Source organism: Camelus bactrianus, chromosome 7 (assembly GCF_048773025.1).
Source record: "Camelus bactrianus isolate YW-2024 breed Bactrian camel chromosome 7, ASM4877302v1, whole genome shotgun sequence".
Classification (NCBI taxonomy): Eukaryota; Metazoa; Chordata; class Mammalia; order Artiodactyla; family Camelidae; genus Camelus; species Camelus bactrianus.
The window spans coordinates 4,576,440-4,595,815 of NC_133545.1; the positions used below are offsets into that span (position 1 = coordinate 4,576,440).

A 19,376-nucleotide genomic window follows, 5' to 3' on the forward strand; every position below is an offset into this window, starting at 1 on the left:
TCCACTTCTATCTGTGGGTGGAGAGAATGGTCCCGTTTGCACCAGGGAGCAACAGCTATCACAAGGTTACACAATCAGTGGCCACGTTTAAAGGAAAATAAAGACTGGAATGTGCCACTTGGCCTGGTTTTCACAATTAGCTGACACTCCCTTCGCTTGGTGTCCAGTGAGTTATCAGAGCATTGACGGAGTCCTCTGTCCAGACCTTGTGGTTTCATTTTCCCAAGAGCTGCTTTTTGCACAGAATTGAGTCGCTGGTCTCCTGAGTGTATAGACCACTGCTCTCCCTGCAGCTCTATGTCACAGGCACAGAGACCAAGGCAGATGAGATGTTGAATCGTTCGTCCAAGGTCATCCCGAAGGAGCTTCCTCAATAGTATTGTTGGCCTCGTGCAAAGCTTTGAAAAGAAGAGGGGCCTCATTTTTTAATGTCCTTCCAGAGGTCACAGCAAACGAAGATCAACAGACAGGAGTTAAATGAACCTCCAAGCACTCTAACAGCTGGTCTCAGTTTCCCTCGTCTGCAAAATGCCTATGAGAGTTTTCTTAGGGGATTCTAACAGAAATCAGATAAGACAGTTAATATGAACTACCTAACAGAATGCCTGGCATGTAATAGGTAGTGAAAAAGTTAACTCCTTTTGCAAAAATTCTCTCCCATTCCGTAGGTTGTCTTCTTGTTTTACTTATGGTTTCCTTTGCTGTGCAGAAGCTTGTAAGTTTCATAAGGTCCCATTTGTTTATTCTTGCTTTTATTTCTTCTAGGAGAAAATTTTTGAGATGTATGTCTAATAATGTTTTGCCTAAGTTTTCCTCTAGGAGGTTTATTGTATCTTGTCTTATGTTTAAGTCTTTGATCCATTTTGTGTTGATTTTTGTGTATGGTGTAAGGGAGTGTTCTAGCTTCATTGTTTTACACCCAATCCAAAAATGGGCAGAAGACCTAAACAAGCAATTCTCCAAGGAAGACATACAAATGATCAAAAGGCACATGAAAAAATGCTCAATATCACTAATTATCAGAGAAATGCAAATCAAAACTACAATGAGGTATCACCTCACACCAGTCAGAATGGCCGTCATTCAAAAATCCACAAATGACAAATGCTGGAGAGGCTGTGGAGAAAGGGGAACCCTCCTACACTGCTGGTGGGAATGCAGTTTGGTGCAGCCACTGTGGAAAACAGTATGGAGAGTCCTCAAAAGATCAGGAATAGACTTACCGTATGACCCAGGGATCCCACTCCTGGGCTTATATCCAGAAGGAACCCTACTTCAGGATGACACCTGCACCCCAATGTTCATAGCAGCACTATTTACAATAGCCAAAACATGAGAACAGCCTAAATGTCCATCAACAGGTGACTGGATAAAGAAGAGGTGGTATATTTATACAATGGAATACTACTCAGCCGTAAAAACCGACAACATAACGCCATTTGCAGCAACATGGAATGACATCCTCCATGGATGCTCCTGGAGGATGTCATTCTAAGTGAAGTAAGCCAGAAAGAGAAAGAAAAATACCATATGAGATCGCTCATATGTGGAATCTAAAAAACAAAAACAAAAACAAAACAAAACAAAAAAACAAAGCATAAATACAAAACAGAAATAGACTCATAGACATAGAATACAAACTTGTGGTTGCCAAGGGGGCAGAGGGTGGGAGGGCATAGACGGGATTTCAAAATTGTAGAATAGATAAACAAGATTATACTGTATAGCACGGGGAAATATACACAAGATCTTATGGTAGCTCACAGAGAAAAAAATGTGACAATGAATATATATATGTTCATGTATAACTGAAAAATTGTGCTGAACACTGGAATTTGACACAACATTGTAAAATGATTATAAATTAATAAAAAATGTTAAAAAAGTTAATTCCTTTCTTCTTTCTGACAGTGGAACATGTAGCCACCGAATATAGGAATTCACCAGACACAGATGTCTGTCTATGGGACCCTTGAACTAAATGATCATCAAGATTTCTTCTAACTGGAATATTCCAATTTTACAGGAAAAGTCTGGACTTTAAATCCATGAGTACACCATCAATTCTAAGATTTTGTAAGTTGTCAATGCTCTACAAAGATGACTCATGGTTTCCAAAGTCATTTCATTTCTATGGGATATTAATAGACAAAACGGAAAAAAAAAAAGCTGGTGTTGGGGGGTGGATGGGTAGGGACCAGTCAGTCTAGAACACTAGGTTAAGCAAAATTAAACATCCCGTAAGCTCTTAATCAAGGGTGTCTTTTACACTACTTGTTGTATTCTGTGTATTTCACTTCTCACTTACAGTGCAGGTCCTTGGTGTAGCATTTTAAATGATCTTCTCTGAATGAAATGCTGCCCTGGCTGGAGAAGAGGTGGCACCATGGTGGTGGGCCAGTGTGATGACCTGGAGCCCTGGAGATACATCAAATATTCAGGTGATGTTAGTCTGGGGTGTTAGTGGTGGTACAGTAATTATACCAACGCATATGTGCGATATAAAACAGGGTTAATAACATCCCCTCCCATAGGTGGACTAAACCTGTGAAACACCCCAGCAATGGCACAGAGTAGGTACCATGTATCAGTAACTTGCACCATTAGCCACCTAGGCAAATAATGCCCCCAGTGGACCCGTCATCAACATGCATCCTTCTCCTGAGAAGCTCTGTCTTAAACCACCTGCGGGGAAGGACCAGGGCTCTTTTGCTTCCTTGTTGGTTTTAAATTTTCAATTCATTGTACAATGAGACTTTTGAAAAATTCAATAAAAAAGGGATTACTAGAGCAATAAAATTAACAAGACATACAAAATACAATCAGGACAAATACAAGCCCCCCTTAATGAGGCCTTAGGAATCTTCTAAAGGCCACCCCCTCCCTTCCAGACTCACGGCTGCACCACAGGTCAGTGGCAGTGCTGGGAGAGGCCTCAACTCGCCCTCTTGGAACTTGCAAGCTGGTTCCCATGACTGCCCACGGTCCTGGCCCACCTCTGCTTCTCGCCCTTCTGTCAATCAGAAGAAGGACAGGGTCACACTAGGGTGAGGCAAATGAGGCCCCTGCCCTGGGTATGAAATGGAAGGGGGTGCCCCAAACTCAGTCATGAAGATAAATAATATTTCAATGAAATATTTTTTAATAGGCAAAACTATGCTGTGATAACAAATAATTATCAAAATCTCAGAGGCCTAACCCAATTCAACCAAGTCCAACGCCAGTTGAGTTGCACTCGTCCATCTTACTGGGCACCATCTGGATCGTGTGGCTTCCAAGATCATGGCAGGGAAGGGGGAACACAGGGGGAGACAAAGCAACTCTTCACTGCTCGACCCTGAAGTGCTACTACTAATTCTACTCACGTGGCAGTGGCCAGAGTTCGTCACACATTCCAGTCCTAACTACCAGGGCACGAGAAAATGCAGACAGTCTCACTGATACCTGGTGACCACTAAGAGGCTCTGCTTGAATTTTGGGGGAAAAAATGCATCTATAAACTTCATTTTATACCAAAAAAATCAAAATTTTACATAAAGACAGGATCACTGGAGCCTGAGGTAAGAGGCAACATCATACCACTGCCTTTATTTAAGATTTTTATATTTTGTTCAGCATCTATTTTATGATTAATTTTTCAAAAGAGGTCATAGGTCAGGATGTTCAGAAACAATCAGATGCCAGGGTCATTACTAGACACTGTGGCTTGGGCATGCCACATTGAGCTGCTGACCAAAATAACTGTGTGCAGCAAGTTGCAGGGAGACAAGGTTCCCCAGGGCACCCCAGTGCAAAACAGTCACTGTGTTCCCTCCATTCTAAGACTCCACTGATTGGAAGATATATGATCAATTTATTAATATATTTTCAGAAGAAAAAAAGGGGCTGGTAAGTGTCTTCTGATGCCATCTATAAGAAACACTCAGATTTCAGAAAAATTAACGTGTGGAACAACAACAACAACAAAAAGCTCTTAAGATTCAGGCAATCAGGTAAAATGTTTTCATTTAGGATTCTCAGGGGGTAAAGTCTGTACTCCAACAAAACAAACTCAGGGAACAAACGAATTTTACTAATGAATGCTTTGGCATATATTTACTCAAGTCAACTGACAACAGTACGTATTCTAACAATCGCCAGACATGGCCCAGCAACCATGACAGGCTTCAGGCGAAGCCTTCAGTATGAGAAGTAACCCAGTGGCTTCCTTACTGTGAATCCATCCCAGCAGGGACCTCCTCTCCAGTGGCTCTCCTGACTTCCCTTACCAACTCTCCATCTCTCCTTTCCAAACCACTTCTCAGCAAATGGAGTGATTTGCATGCCTTGGCAAATTATCATTGTGACAGGGGTTAAAATATTAAACCAAAGAGGTGAAATGCAAATGGCAGTGGGGGGTCATTTTGAGTGGGTAAGGGTAGGCTTTATACCACGTCATCGTAGGCTGAAAGCCCACTGTTTCCCACTTCTAACCAGTGTTCCCAGCATTTAGTGGAATAGTGCAGTCTCCCTAAGTCTCTGGAAATCCTCTGCAGGCAGCCAGTCAAAAAATGGTCAAAGCGAGAAATTCCACACCTGTGGGGTGGGGTGGCCACTTGGGTTTTGAACCCAGGTGTGGTCCCCTCCAGAGCACTGCACTTTCTGTCCAGAAAGCACTTCTCCAGGACGGAGGGTCTTCAGTCTGGCTCCATTCTGGACTGGAGAGCAGGAAGGGGAAGGAAGACAAACCCACCAGAAACCCACCCCTCTGAACCACCGCACACCCGGACTGCAGGAGATTTTACACAAGCGGGTGGAACTCGGACTGGAAAGGGAAATGGGAAAGATGGCTGAACCAGGGTTGTTCTGGGTCGGTGGGAGGCACGGCCTATGGGGCGTCCCTCAAGGGGTCTCACCCCTCCTCCCCAGAGGAGAGAACTCTACGAATCTCTGCACCTGGACGGGAGTGAAAGCCATCTCCTCACCGCCCCCATGGCGTTCCCAAAGCGACTTTCTCGGGTGGCCTCCAGCATCATTGACTACGGGGAGCAGCTGAGGTGACGCCAGCTTTCAGGGCCCTCCGGTGACTTTTGGGGACCACCCTGTCCTCAGAACCTAGAGCAGGCGGGGAGGTGACTCCTGACGGAGCACTCACCTTAATTCTAGCCAGTGCCAGGGTCGCGACATCCTGGGGCACACCTAGGGGTGCCATACCGCCACCCCAGAGAACGCCCACTGGCCCTCGCCTACGGGCGATGCTAGAGGAGTAACGCGGTGGCTCGGACCGTGGCAGCACGTTGGGACACTCCCGGGGCTTCCAGCCCTCTCCCCCAGCATTTCTTCCACAGTCTTAGAAACCCGCGGTTTCCGCGGCGCCGGGCGGCTGATACCTCGCCCGACACTTACCGTGGATCCCTCGGTGAACCTGAAAGAAGCCGGGTGGGGTTGGTACGGTGCGGTGGGGGTGAAAACCCGCACTCCGCCCGCGACACCGGCAGCTCAGTGCGCATTCGAGTCCGCATGCCGGCTGGGGGCCCCCTGGGGCCGCGGTTCCCCGAGAGGCACGTGCGGGTCGACGCGCATCCCACGGAAACTCGTGCTTCCGCCGCTGCCGGGTCTGCGGGGCCCAGCGCGCGTGTGCGTGTTTTAGGGGGGCAGGGGTAAACAGACGCTGGGGAACGAGGTGAGTCGGAAATCATCTGTGTGCGAGTCCCGCGCCGCCGCGGCCACGGGGAAGGAGAGGGGAGAGGAGGGGAGAGGAGAGGAGAGGAGCCCCCGCCCGCCCGGCGGGCGGCGGTGCGCGGCGGCCCGGGGGCGGCGTGGGGCGGAGGGGGGAGCGGGAGAGCGGCGCTGCACGCCGTGCACTTCCTGTTCGATGCACGCCGCCTTCCACCGCCCCGCGCTCCCCCAGCCTGAGTCGGTGCCAGGCCCGGCCCTTCACTGACCCGCTCAGGCCCGGGCGCTGGGACGGAGCGACCGCCTGCCCCCTCTCCCCCGCCGGGCTCCCGCGCGCCCTCCCACCCGCAGGGCCGCCGCCAGAACTGCTCGCAGCGGAGCATTAGCCCAATTGCGAAGAGTATTCGCGTTTGCACCTCCTCTTCCCCTCCTCCCCCCTCCCTCTCGCCCAGAAAGGAGGACGGACCTAGTTCCAGGCTGCGGGCTGGTTTATTCTGCGGCCGAGGATTATATTAATATACAGACCGTCTCACTCTCGCCAGATTTCACAACCAGGCACAGGCACAGGCGGGTTGTTTTCCAAATTACCGCTTTTAATTGCACCTGCCTTTCAGATTACCTCTGGGAATCTGTGGGAGGAGCCGAGAGGGTGGAAAATGTTGCTTCGCTTTGCAAAAGGAAGAAAACTTTGTCACCCAGCAGGAGACCTCTGCCACGCGTAACTCGGCGAAAGACCAGAACCAGGACAGCCTTTGGCTTTGATTTTGCACCCAATGGGCCCGTAGGAGGAAGAGGACACGTTAACTCAGCGCTCCCGCCGACTGCCACCGCTGGCGTGTGGCGGCGGCCTGAGGTACCTGCTCCACCTTCCCTCCCCGCGGAAGCCCCCACGCGGTGTCTTCAGGGTGGAAGGACAGTAACACGGAGCGCGCGGGTCGAGGACGACGGCAGGGGCCAGGCTGGGAAAGAGAGGACCGAATTCCAGGAACAAGTCACCCGGAATTAACTTCTGGTTAAAGTTATGGGAAGCGCGGCCATGGACACCAAGAAGAAGAAAGATGTTTCCAGCCCCGGCGGGAGCAGCGGCAAGAAAAATACCAGCCAGAAGAGGCGTTCGCTGCGAGTGCACATTCCGGTGAGTCCCAGTCCCGCGGTCCCCGGGTCCCCGCCCTCGCTTCGCTGCCGACCCGGCGCGGAAGCGGTTAACGCGGGACGCCCCGCGCGCCGCCGTGCGTGCCCCTCCTGTCACTTCGCGCAGCTCGGGGAAGGGTGGAGGCGCAGGGCCGAGCTGGGCCGCCGTGCCCGGGCTCCATCCCTCTCCCTACCCGCGTGCCGCCAGGTCTCGGTGACTGTCTGCGGCGGGGACCGGGGACGCGGGGCGGGAGTCGCGGCCGGTGGCGGGCTGGGCGTAGCCCGGGATCCTGCCCGGTGCGGGTGCGGGGGGCGGCGCGTAGTGTTGTTTTGTTGAAAAAGGACAGTGTGGACTGCGCTCTGGGGAGGTGGAGCCGCGCGCCGCTGCCCGGGACTGAGGGGAGGGGCAGTGGGTGGGGACAGCGGGTGGTGGGGCGGGATGCGTTGGCTGTGTAGCTGCGCCCTCACATGGACCCCCCCTACTCCTTAAGTTTTCCTCGGCTGTTTATGGGCCCGGCCCGGAGGCTCCTCTGCAGCCGGTACCTTTGCCTGATCCTGGGAACTCATTTCAGGCGTTGGTGGGAGGTGGGTTCGGGGCTCCCGAAGGCGTGCAGGACCTTCGCGAACTTCAGCCCTGGCTGGCCACGCCGGCGGCCGGGCTCGGACTTTAGCAACGTCGATCGGTGTGCGCCTTGACTTTGTCCAGCTAGAGGGAGCGTCAGGAGGGGTCGTATGCCTGCCCAGCGGTTTGCCTGCCCAGGTGGTTCGTGCCCCACCCCCTACCCCCTGTAGCCTTCCCCAGCCTCCCGGTCGGCGGTCAGGTGCTGGGACTTGCGGCGGCGCAGCCCTTACCTGCACCCGAAGGAAACCCCCAACTGGGTCACAGCCCTGGCTCCACTGACCAAGTAAATTTGTGCGCGCGCGCGCGTACACACACACACACACACACACACACACACACAAACACAGTAGAGGGCTCCTTGGAGAACCTAATTTTGTTCTCCTGATGACGGGTCTTGGGCACAGAGTGGGAGTGCGCAGTGAGTCCTACCCTCTAGGGCTGCCTCTGAAGGCACCTCATTAAAGACACCTCGTCAACGCTAATCCTCCCTGACCTGCAGCGGGAGGGAGGGACTGGGGTGGGGCTGCTGGCCGGCACTTTCGCACTTTGTGCTGTGAACCCCCTTAGGCACTTCACTCCTGTGTTTGCTGATCGCAACTCCTCCTTCCCACTCCGTTGCGTGCGTAACACCGGCCAGGAACGGTGAGTACCCGGAGCCCTAGACATCTGCTGGGTACTTCGGGGAGTAGCCCGAAGTTAGGAAGGGTGGCCAGCCCTCCCTGGCAGGGGGAAGTACAGGTTACTGGACCCCTGCCTGCTGTGTGGCCACCAGGGTGATGAACCAAATATGCAGGAATAAGCATTCCTTTGAGTAAACATTCTATTTGAAAATGAGAGGTTCCTGTTTACATTGCTAACGTGAGACATTTTTAGCTACCCTTGTAAAAGAAAAGTTAGACACAAACCTCCCTCCTGCAGCCATCAGTTGGGTGAGCCATTTAACCACTCAGCTTCTCCCATTTCTCAAACAGATAATAATTCTGCGTTGCCTACCTTGCAGGGATGTGGAAATAAAATAATTCACGGGAAAGCTCTTACTAATGGAAAGTGTTATGTGAATGTGTGGCTGGGACATCTACATCAGAGCACCTAATTTTAAAAAGAGAGAGAGAAAAGAAAATGACACTGTCTAGTGCCCAGGCCATATAGTATTCAGGCTGATTGGTGAGGCGGGTCCCAAGTGGGAGTGTGGGAGGGGGTACACTCCAGGGGGTGGTGCTAGTGGTAGCATAGGATAAAATCCAGGACCCAGAAAAGGACTGAGAGGCCAGGCTGTGAAAGTGGAAAAGCCACAGTATAATTGGAATACTCTGACCAGCCTTCCTGCAGGTGGTGATGACTTTGGCTGCTTTGGACAACATCCTTGGCCTGACACAGCCCTTACAGAAACTACTATTCACTTGGTTATTCCACGATGTATATGCAGCACTCTGGTTGACGGTGAGGTCCAGGAGGAACAAGGGGGGCTCTCACAGGGCTTACATTTGCTCAGGGGACCCGGGAGTCTTCTCACTCACCAACTAGTAATTACCTGTCGATCCTTGTGCCAGGCTAGGTGAGAGTCACGCTCTAGCTGGGAAGACACAGCGTTCAGACAGATGTTAGCAGATGACCCAAGGGCACAAGATGACAGTACCTGCTTTCAGAGGGGAGAGGTGGCAGCACATTGACATTTCAGAGAGACATTGGACCCAGAGGTGGCAGGCAGGACAGAGATGTGTCTCGGACATGTCTGGGGCTACCACTGCCAGGGAACCAGCTTGAGTACCCCCACAGAGTCAGGGAGTTGGAAGACTGCTTCCAGGTATAGTGGAGCGCCCCTTTTCTTGGAGAAAAGGGTTTGAAAAATCAGGGAAGTCAGAAATGGACTGAGGCCAGATCAAGGAGAGCCTTGATGACTAGCAAATAAAACTAGTAAATGCCCAGTTAAACTAGAATTTTAGATAAACAATGAACAACTTTTTAGCATGTGAATGTCCCAGGCACCATTTGGGATAAGCTTACCCTCAAAAACTATCCATCGTTATCTGAAATACCAGTTGAACTGGGCGTCCTGTATCTTCTCTGGCAGTCCTCACTGGAAGGTAGGCCCGAGGATGGAGGACTGCCTCCTGAAACCCCTGAGAAGCTGCAGCAGACACTGCTGCTGCCCTGCCCGGCATGCCGGTAGCCCAGCCGGTGCTCGCCACAGCCCTGCTGGACAGTTCCACTCCAGACCCTGAAGGAATCCTCCTGAGCAGTGGCAGTTTGCTTGGCCCCAGCGCAGGCCGGACTGGAAGTGCTGGGATTGGGGTTGTGCCCTCAGGGGGAACCCTCAGCCAAGGAGGGGTGCAGGTGGGACAGTCCCCCAGCCTCCTTGTTCCCGGAAGGATGCTTCTGATGTGTGTTCTGCGGGAACCCCCAGAGGGTCCAGCAGGGTCCAGCCGCAATTTACCCTCTGGTAGTCCAGTCGTTAATGCAGCCTTCCTGGCTGGTCTGGCTTCCCTGCCTCACTTTCCCCACTCCCTGAGATAACCCACTGAACCTGAGTCATTGTCTCGTTGTCTGTTTGGGGGGGAATCTAAACCAAGAGGCAATAAAGGTGATGAAAACAACACTGTGTGAGGACTAGCCTGGTAGAAGCGTCCAAAGTAGAGTCATGGAAAGAGGGGCTGTAGTCAAGGAAACCGATCAAATGCTCTGGTGAAAGTCCAGAGATAAGGGTTTGAGGGCTTGGACTACAGTAAAGATAAAAGAAAGCAAATGAAGGTGAGACGTGGGATGGGTGAGCCTTGGTGTCTGATGAATGGCAAGGGAGATGGAAATTGAGTCGACCTTATGGTTTCAAGATATTTAGTGTAAGGAGTGGTTCTTGGGGAAAGATGGTGAGTCGGTCACAGCCACGGCGGTTTGAGCAGAGAGCAGCAAATCCAGGGGGGGTCACATCCGTTTCCCCACCCCAGCACCAGGTGATCACTGGTGCCGTTTCCCAGAACATTCGGGATTCTAAGAAGTGGCTCCTGGAAGGCACTGCTGCTTCAGCAGCCCTGTGGGTGGGGTCATTCAGTGGTGTCCAGTGGGGCACACAGTGATGAGGCCTCCTGGGAACTCTAGAGTCCAAGCGACTTGTCTTTTTACTGAATTGGGTTGTGTCCTTTCGGACACGAGGGGATTCCGCCTCCACCCCCATATCTGGTGCATGAACAGAACCATGACCAAGGATGTTGGCGAAAATCACAGCAAACCGTCATCCTAGGCTCTGCTTCTCTTCAATCGTCTTTACCTTGCCTTCCTACCAATCGTGCCTGCAGTGCCCTGAGATATGAAAAAGAGGAGTCAGTTTTACAGGATACACTAGGGGCTTAGGTAACAGCAGCTAATGGGGACCTACAGTAACTGACTAAGGTCACTTATAAATTGCGTTCTGTTGAAGGGAGAATGGCCCTTGGATCTAATGGAGGACGTAGCCTTGCTTGATTTTAGCCTCTGCTTGGATCACCTTTATGGGAAACCTTCTTGGATCTTGTCAGGGGAAAGAGAGGGAGAGAGAGGATGAGAAGAAGGAGAAAGCCCGTGTGCAGACGCCTTTGGGGCTGCGCTGGGCCTTTTCAAGTAGCAGGATGGGCATAGCGTTCGGAGTCCTGGTGAGCCGGCCCTCGCCTTGGTTCCCTTCTCTCAGCTGCCATTCCCAGCATAAAGCGGGAACAGCAGTGAAAGCGGTGGGAACGCTTTTAGAAAATCCCTCGTTAGATGCCTCGCTGTGCGTGGCGATCTGCCAGAACCGTGCCCGAGAAGCTGTTGCTGCGAGCAGTGTGGTCTTTCCTTCTTTTTGTCCTGGAAAAAGTGGTTTCCCTATTAAGGTGGAAATTTATATATGTCATACGTATTTTAACTGATGGCCGTTGGCTGGGTCTTTGATCGTATTGTGGGTCTTTGGACCTGTTCTCAGGCCAATGACAGAGCAGGAGGCCAAGGGGTCAGAGAGGGCTTTGGGGAGAAGTACCCACACAGGAGCCTGTGGGGACACTGAAGCAGGCCTGGAGGAGTTCAGACTCCATTTGAGGCCGTGGCCCAATATTTACTGCTGACAGAATGCCCGTATCCCTGGGCCCCTTGGGAGAGTTCCTCCAGAAATCCTCACTCACTGTAGACAGTCTAAAAATAGAGGCAGGAGCAGCTGGCGGGTCGCAGAAGCTTGTGGAGACACGATTCAGCCTAGGCCCGTCGCTAGGGATGCCTTTGCTTGCAGTGTCTCCAGGGTGAGCCTCACCCTACTTGAGGCCAGGTGCCCTTCCCCGTGGCCATGAGCCTGCAACCAGTAGCCCCCATGCAACCAGAGCTGCTCTGCTGGGGCAGTGCGAGAAAGGTGGAGGCATGGCTGGGATGTGGGTGGGAATGGGAGCTGCCCTTCTACCCCGGGGTCTGGAGGGCCCAGTGATTGCAGTGCTCACTGCCCATCATACCATCGAAACACCCCAGACTAAAGCCTCAGGGAAGGGGAAAGGGGCCCCCTGCAGCACAGTGAGGGAGGTGTGTGTCTCAGTTTTGATCTTGGCCTTGACCTTGGTCAGGACCACCCTGAATAAGAGTTAGGGTTTAAACTTTTGTGTGTGTGTGTGTGTGTGTGTGTGTTGGGGTGGGTGGTGGATAATGAGGTTTGTTTATTTTTAATACCGGAGGTACTGGGGATTGAACCCAGGTCTTCGTGCATGTTAGGCGTGCAGTCTACTACTGAGCTACCCTGTACATTAGGCTTTGGCAGTGTTTTTCAATATGTGGTCCCTGGACCAGCTTAAGTAGAATCACTCAGTGTTTGTTTAAAATATGAAATCCTAGGTCTCAGCCTAGAACTGCTGAATCAGAATCTCTGGGGGGTGGGACCCATGGGTCTGCATTTCTGATAAATTCTCCAGGTGACTCTTCTGCCTACAGGGGCTTAAAAACAATTGGTTTCCAACTTCCTCAGTGTAATACTGATCCCTTCTGCTCCCATGAATGATCCTATCAATCTGTCCATCCATCCGTCTCTGCATCCATGTATCTACCCATCTGTCCATCTGTCTATCTGTCATCTGTGCTTTTCAACTGTCATTGAGAAGAGAGAGCCTTAGCTGCTGACTGTTGAACAAAGGCAGAGTATTCCTCATTCCCAAATAAAGAGGAATGCCCAGAACAACCCCCAGCCCGAGTAGCCCAATGTGGTCCAGCCTGTTAGTCCACTCAGTATTTCTTGACTGGGCTCTTCTGTGGTTTGGCGCATCTTGGGTGCCTTGAGTGAATGTAGGCTCTTAAAGGGCCCAGAGCATGAGATCAGGACCTTTAGGAGTCAAGCTACTCAGTAATGGGGCCCCTAGAACTGTCCTATGGCTCAAGGGTTTATACACAAGGTCTAGATGCCTCTCCGCAGCTTGCAGGGTATGAGCACAGCTGAGTGATGCCTGGGCTTCCTGCAGCGTGGGCATTGCACGTTGGCTGAATGCCAGTTAAGCACAGTCCAGTGCTGGGCCTGTGGAGGGAATGGGCAGGCAGAGGACAGATATAGGGGTCCCCTTCTCTGAAGACTCTACCCTGCAGACCGTGCACGGACCGCCAGGGACCAGGTCCCCTAGTGATCTAAGCCGAGCACGCACAAAACCCGTGGATTGGCAGAGTCACAGTGACTTAGGGTCTACACTAGGGCTGGGTTCCCTGGCTCATCCTCTTGTCCCCACTTTACAACCAGCCCAGCTGAGAACAAGGACATTCCCCATCCCATGGCTGGAGGACACTTCATTTGCGTCTAGCCTCTGCTGCCCTGTTCTCACTCCTTCTTAGACCCTATGTGGAGGGTTCAGGATCCTTGTGTAAACCGGGTTCTGAATACTGCAGAGTGGCCTAGTGCTAAACGCGACCGTTCACATCCTGGATCATTATTGCACCAGAAGGACAGCCCCAGTACTGAGGTTACAGAAGCAGAAGCGGCAGCCCCCTGTCTTGAATTCAGTTTTGCGTCTTTCCGCATGTCGTCAACGTGTTCCCGTTCTCCATGCTTTCCAAGTGTCTTTCCCTGCCTGTCTTCCCTGAACTGCCCTCCGCAATAAAACCCAGCAAACCTACATTCCACTGCTGGTCTACACTCGGGGGTTTCCCTCTGGACTAGAGTTTGACTAAAGAGAGCTGGGAAGCACGTTTTACTTGCCAAGGGCTTCTCTCGTGCTCAGGCTTTGTCCACGTGACTTCTGGATCAGTTCGTGTCCGCTGAAACCACCCAGACGAATAAATGCGCTCTTAAAGGGTGCTGTTTCTTGCTGCCTCTTTTCTTCTACTTTTCCCATTTCCTGTATGGATTTACTCAGCTCGCTGCCAGTGACGTTCTGCGTCTGGTCACCATTTCACTTCTCTGGGGGCTACTTAAGTTACCAAGCTGGCCGCAGACCCTCGGAAGGCCTGAGTTAGAATCCTGCCCCCTTTCTCCCCATCCTCCTCCATCCACCCTCCCTCTGACCCAGAACAGTGAGTAGGTGCACACGTGAACGCCCATGTCTTCACTTCTTTTCAGACAGTGGACCAGCCCATCTTGAGATTCCAGGACAGCGACCCAAATGTCAGGATGTGGTCAGCATCTCTAACATGTGGGACAAAGGCCAATGAAGTGCTGAGCAGCTGAGTTGAAACATTCCTTAATTTGCTTAGTCAATTGACCACGACCTTGCTATACCACGGGCAGAGGAGCCACATGGGAGAAAGGCTACGTCCCCAAGACTTAACCACTGGGAATTCTCAGACCCCAGTGCGCAGTGTGTGCAGCTAAACCAGATAAACAGTTGAACGTTAATCCGTGGAGGACAGTTTCTCACGTGTGGAACGGGGAACCTTAGCAAACTCAGGACCCTATGCCAGAGCCCACCTACTGAGGGGAACTCGGGCTGGGAGTCAGTCCCTGGGAGGGGACGGAGTCGGGCAGCAGCATGGCCAAAGGCCAACCACAGGACCAAGTCCCAAGTACTAAGAACCTACTCTTTCCCCCTTCTTGGGACCCAGAACAGATTAAGAGGGTGGCCCGTGGAAAGAACCTCTCGGACCCTGGCAAGAAGAAAGGCCTCAGTGTCCCTCCCATTTATCACCTGTGTCTCTGGAGGGCAGTAAGTCCTGGAGTCATTGGGTGCTGACAATGACACAGCCCGGGGAGGGGGTGGAGGGACGGAGGCAGGGAAGCCCCAGCAGGTCTGGACCCCATGGCTGGTCTAGCCCTGGGTTGGAGTGGTTAACCCAAATCTCACTCATCTCTTTCTTCCTTTCTTCCTCTCCCTACTTTGAAAATAATTTGATCCCCATCCTTTCCTTCCTGTGGACAGGAAGCTCCTTCTCTGCCAACTCATGGCTTGTCCCAGACCAATCAGATAGCAGCCGGGCTGTGGGGCTGGTGCCAGGCCTCTTGTGTTTTGATATACTCTGGTCTGGCAGTGAAGTTGCTGATGAATGTGCAACAAAGACCAATTTGCTCTTGGTAACCCCAGGAGTCCGGCCTTTTTTCCCCCGACGCTGAGGCCCGGTCCTGGCTATGGGAGCCATTCAACCCTGCCCGCCTCCTGCAGGGGCCCAGCGGGGGCTCAGAGCAGAGCCAGGTGCAGGTGGCACTGGAGTGGCCTCCACTAGTGCTGGAGGCTGGGCAGGAGGAAGGACGCAACGAAGCTGGAATTTTAGAAAGTGAGGCACCAGCTTCTCAGTTTGTAAAGAAATGGAGAGTTGGGTTGCTGGGACCATGTTCACAGTCACGCATCATTCAAATGGGACTGGGACACCTGTCAGCTCCCTTGTATCTGTTTCCCAGGTACTGGTGCTAGGTACTGAGGACGCAGAGGGTTGGGGTCATAGGTTGAATCGTGTCCCCAAAAAGATAAGCTGAAGTCCTAACCTCTGGTACCTGTGAATGTGACCTTATTTGGAAATAGGGTCTTTGCAGATGGAATAACTAAGTTAAGATGAACTCAGTCTGGACCCCTAATCCAACATGACTGGTGTCCTTATAAAAAGAGGGAATTTTGGATACAGAAACTCAGAGGGAAGATCGTGTGAAGACGGAGGCAGAGATTGGAGTGATGTTGTCATGAGTTAAGGAACCCTGGGGCTGCTGGAAGCTGGAAGGAGCCAGGAAGGACCCTCCCCTGGAGGTTTCAGAGGGAGTGTGGCCCTGCCGACACCTTGGCTTCGGGCTCTAACCTCCAGACTGTGAGAGAACCCATCTGTGTAGTTTTAAGTCCCCGCTGTTTGTTTGGGGTACTGTGATATGGCAGTCCCAGGGGACTCCTGCAACAGGGTCCCTGCCTTCACAGCACAGCTGGGGACAGTGAGCACTCAGCCCCGAGAGGGTGGGCCTGGGCCCAGGAATGGAGCATCCGAGGAGGCCGGTGTGGCAGCGCCAGGGCCCAGGCCTGCTCTGCTGGGCAGAAGCCACCCTGCTCGCCCTTCTGTTAACCGCTCACCCAGACTCAGTCCTGGGCCAGGGTGTGAGAGGTGGGGAGCCGGCAGTCCTGCTCAGTCCCCCGTTCGGTCTCCAGAAGACAGGCAGGCTGCTTCCAGGCAGCCGCCGGTCTGACGGGGAACCTCCACCTCGTTCCACTGGTCTCGCGGCGACGTCCAGCCAGAAAGCCGCTGGCTGTGGGCATGAAGCCGTCGTCCCCCGGCCCCATTCCTGTCCACAGCATGTGGTGTAACGAGCACCCCAGAGGACTTCCTTCCTCTTAGCACGTCAGACGCTGTGTGATGCGTACCTTCATCCACGGTGGCTGTGACTGATCAATATTATCAGAGACTCTCTGGGAAGGCACGGTTGTCATCAGATTTAGCTAATACTGATGGAGCAGTGCTGTGCACCAGGTGAGCACTTTTATGTACGCTGTCTCTCTCTCTCTTTTTTTTAATTGAGGTATAGTCAGTTACAATGTGTCCATTTCTGGTGTACAGCGTGATGTCCCAGTCATTAAGCTGTCTCTCTTTATCTCCCAAATAACCTTGTGAAATATTATAATTGTTGTTATCAGTGTTATTAGCCTTGCCATAGAGAAAGATGTTTCGGCCATCCGCAGCTCACAACTATTCTGATTCAAAGAAAACGCTGTGGGGTTTAATTGGGTTTTGAGGTCCCTGCTCTGCCCCAGCCCCAGAGTTTGGATGCCCTAATGCCTGTGAATGGTCCAGGCAGCCTGGGGTGGGAGGCAGGACTACTGGGTAGCCCAGACACCTGCCCCAGGTGGGGCACATGGAAGACTGCTGGTCTGGGAGACTACCTTCCAGGGCTCCGCCCTTGGGGTTGACCAGATCTCTGGACTCTTTATTTGCTCCCTTTTATATGAAGGTTATTGAAGGCTGTTATTTATGCTTCTCATCTCAAAAATAAATGATCCACCTTCTATAATTTCATAGGTCTTATTCCCTAGTATTTTCTCAGTTTGGGGTTTTTTAAATAACTGAATATTAAACACCAAACTGGGAATCAAGAAATCTTGTGCTGGGTCCTCTGTCAAATAACTGCAGGGCTTCTTCTGGTTGAGTTACCAAACATTTACCAAAAGCCCTTTGTGTGCCAGGCCCGGAGCAAGGCGCGAGTGAAACTGTAACCAGGATGGGCACGGCCCCCACCCTCCCAAGGCTTACAGTCTACGGGGGGACCATGGGCGCATGGGGGTTCACATTTGCTACTACCAAACACCCAAAAACACAGTGACCTAAAACAGCAAACATTTATCTTTCTCACGTGTATATAACATATACAATATGTAATTATATAATGATTATATATACTGATTATAATTATATAATAATTAACATTATATATGGTAATCAATATGCTAATCTCATTGTATAATTATACACTATAATTAAGTTGTATAGTAATATCATGAACCCATGAGTAATAATTGTTAATTAAGTATTACTTTATAATAGATGCTTATTAATATACCAAGATCTTAAACAGGTTGATATATTATATAATTGATGTCATTTAATAATAAATACATTATCGGTAATCATATAATAACCATATAGTAATAATCTATGTTGTGTATGTGAAAAAGAGGATTGCAGTCTAAGGTCTCCATCCGACTCAGGCACCATGCTTGTATGGACACTGCATGGTCCCAGGACAGGTGGGCTTCGAGGGGCCGTGAGGGTGAGAGAGAATCCAGGGGGGCGTGGAGCCCGGGTCCTCCTGAAGCTGGTGTTTGATAGCTCCCCCTCCATCTCATCACTGAGGACGGGTGAGTGTCAGAGGAGCCGTTTGGCCCTTGGGGAGAGGCCAGGACCAGGAGAACAGAGAGGTCACTTTTCATCACTCTTCTATGCTTGTTAGCTGTATTTTGAAATTTCTGAAATGACTCTGGGGCACAGGTAACAGGATATCCTTGGCTCACAGACAAAGAAGTGCTGGGCGGCAGTACTGGCCTGGCAGGAGACCCCTCTGCCAGGGGCAGAAGTGGCCTGGAGCACACATGGTGGCCCCCGAAGCATAGAGAGGGCAGCTCGAGAGGTCACATGATTGGCCAGTGGTGAAGCAAGTGGGAAAACTCAGGTTTTCTCCTGGAGGAATGTTGGGAGGAGAGGAAACCCTGCCTGGCAGGTGGACATTCATGGCATAATGTGAGGAAGGTGAGGAAGGCTTCTGGGGAGCCCTGTCCCATCTGCCTGGCCCGCCGTGGCGCTCTGCAGAGACGTCTGCACCTCAGGTTAGATCAGAAGACAATTTCAAAGCAGCTCTGTTTTTCAATGGCTCAAAATCAAGGCTGTGGGCAGTGGTGCGTGATCCCCGAGTCCTTTCAGCAGGGACCCAGGTTCCAGGCTCGCCCTGCCATCCGCTCTGCATCCACCCTTCCTTCTCAGGTGTGGTGACGTGAGATCAGGCAAGGCTCAGAGCACAGGCTTGGGGTGCGGGCTCTGCATTTATCACCACAATAAAACCCGACTTCAAGTCCTATGGACATATTTGGTTACATCCCTTGTTTAGTGATGATTTACCTCTCAAATGATCTTTCTTACCTTCACCTAAAAATTATTAGCCGTTGATTCTGTGCCTCTAGCTTTGGTCCTTGAATGGCGGGGGAAGGAGAGAAAGCCGGATGGGGCAGGGGAGAAGCTGGACTTTGGAGCAGTTACAACAGAGGCCTCAGCTGACCCCCAGGAACCGGGATGGTTCTTCAGAGGTGTCGCAGATTGGGGGAAGGGAAGGGCCAGACTTTCGTCTCCTTAATTGGACCACGTGCTCCTTTGAGGATGGTGTACAGCCACACCTTCATGTCCCAGCGCCAAGGAAACCACCTCCCACACGGCTACTGATGATGGGGAGAAAATGCAGAAGCCGAACAAGATAGTGGGGAAGGAAAAAAAAGTGAGTTTCTGGAAATCCAAATGCTTAGTTAACTCTGCGAACTAATTCTGAGAAGGATGGGCAATTCAATTATTTACAAATCTTACTGGAGCCGAATACCGTAAAGAGAAAGGTTTCAGATAAACCATGTGTTGTTGGTTCAGTAAAAGGGCAAATTCCAGGAGCATTATGGTGTTAGTTGTTTTTTCCCTCCGTCTCCTACCTGGGAAAGTTATCTGGGCTTTTTGCTCAGGCTAATTGACTAGTTAAGAGCATCGTAAATCTGCCAGGAGGTATCTAGATGGCGTGATAACCCTGTGGTTGGAAACCGGTTTGGCACCTAGACTGACAGAGGATGCCGAGCCCAAGCAGAGGGGAGGGGGTGATGGGCCCACGGCCAGGCGCCCCACCTCGAACCACAGGAGGTGGGAGCATCCACCCACCGCTGTGACAGGCTGCACCCAGCTGTCGTTTGTGCCAGATTCTCGGGGACAGAGTCATTTGTGTGAGCAGGGAGACCGTGAGGGTTTTCATCCGCTCTGTGGAATGAGGTGAGGAGGGGTGTGCATCTGGGCGTCAGAGACCAAGGTTGCGATTCTCGTGCCATCACTGCTCCCGTGTTCTCTTGGGCAGTTTACTGATACTTCC

At 51.6% G+C, this 19,376-nt stretch overlaps 2 protein-coding genes across 8 annotated transcripts in view; one reads left to right on the forward strand and one right to left on the reverse strand.

Annotated features, from left to right (window-relative positions):
- The window catches only part of LOC105067031 (polypeptide N-acetylgalactosaminyltransferase like 5), a 94,849-nt gene extending 89,058 nt beyond the window's left edge, over nt 1-5,791 (reverse strand). Inside the window, exons 1-3 of the mRNA XM_045514860.2 lie at nt 5,386-5,791; nt 2,898-3,013; nt 2,309-2,418 (exon numbers count right to left, since the gene is read on the reverse strand). The gene's annotated coding sequence lies outside the window, so the exon portion shown is untranslated. The remainder of the gene's footprint in view (nt 1-2,308; nt 2,419-2,897; nt 3,014-5,385) is intronic.
- Nucleotides 5,792-6,052: 261 nt separating this feature from the next.
- PRKAG2 (protein kinase AMP-activated non-catalytic subunit gamma 2) overlaps nt 6,053-19,376 on the forward strand; it is a 240,877-nt gene continuing 227,553 nt past the window's right edge. For all 7 annotated transcript variants that reach the window (XM_074366726.1, XM_074366728.1, XM_074366723.1 and 4 more), the window contains exon 1: nt 6,053-6,790. In XM_074366726.1, coding sequence (XP_074222827.1) covers nt 6,677-6,790 — 114 coding nt within the window. In that variant the 5' untranslated portion in view covers nt 6,053-6,676. The remainder of the gene's footprint in view (nt 6,791-19,376) is intronic.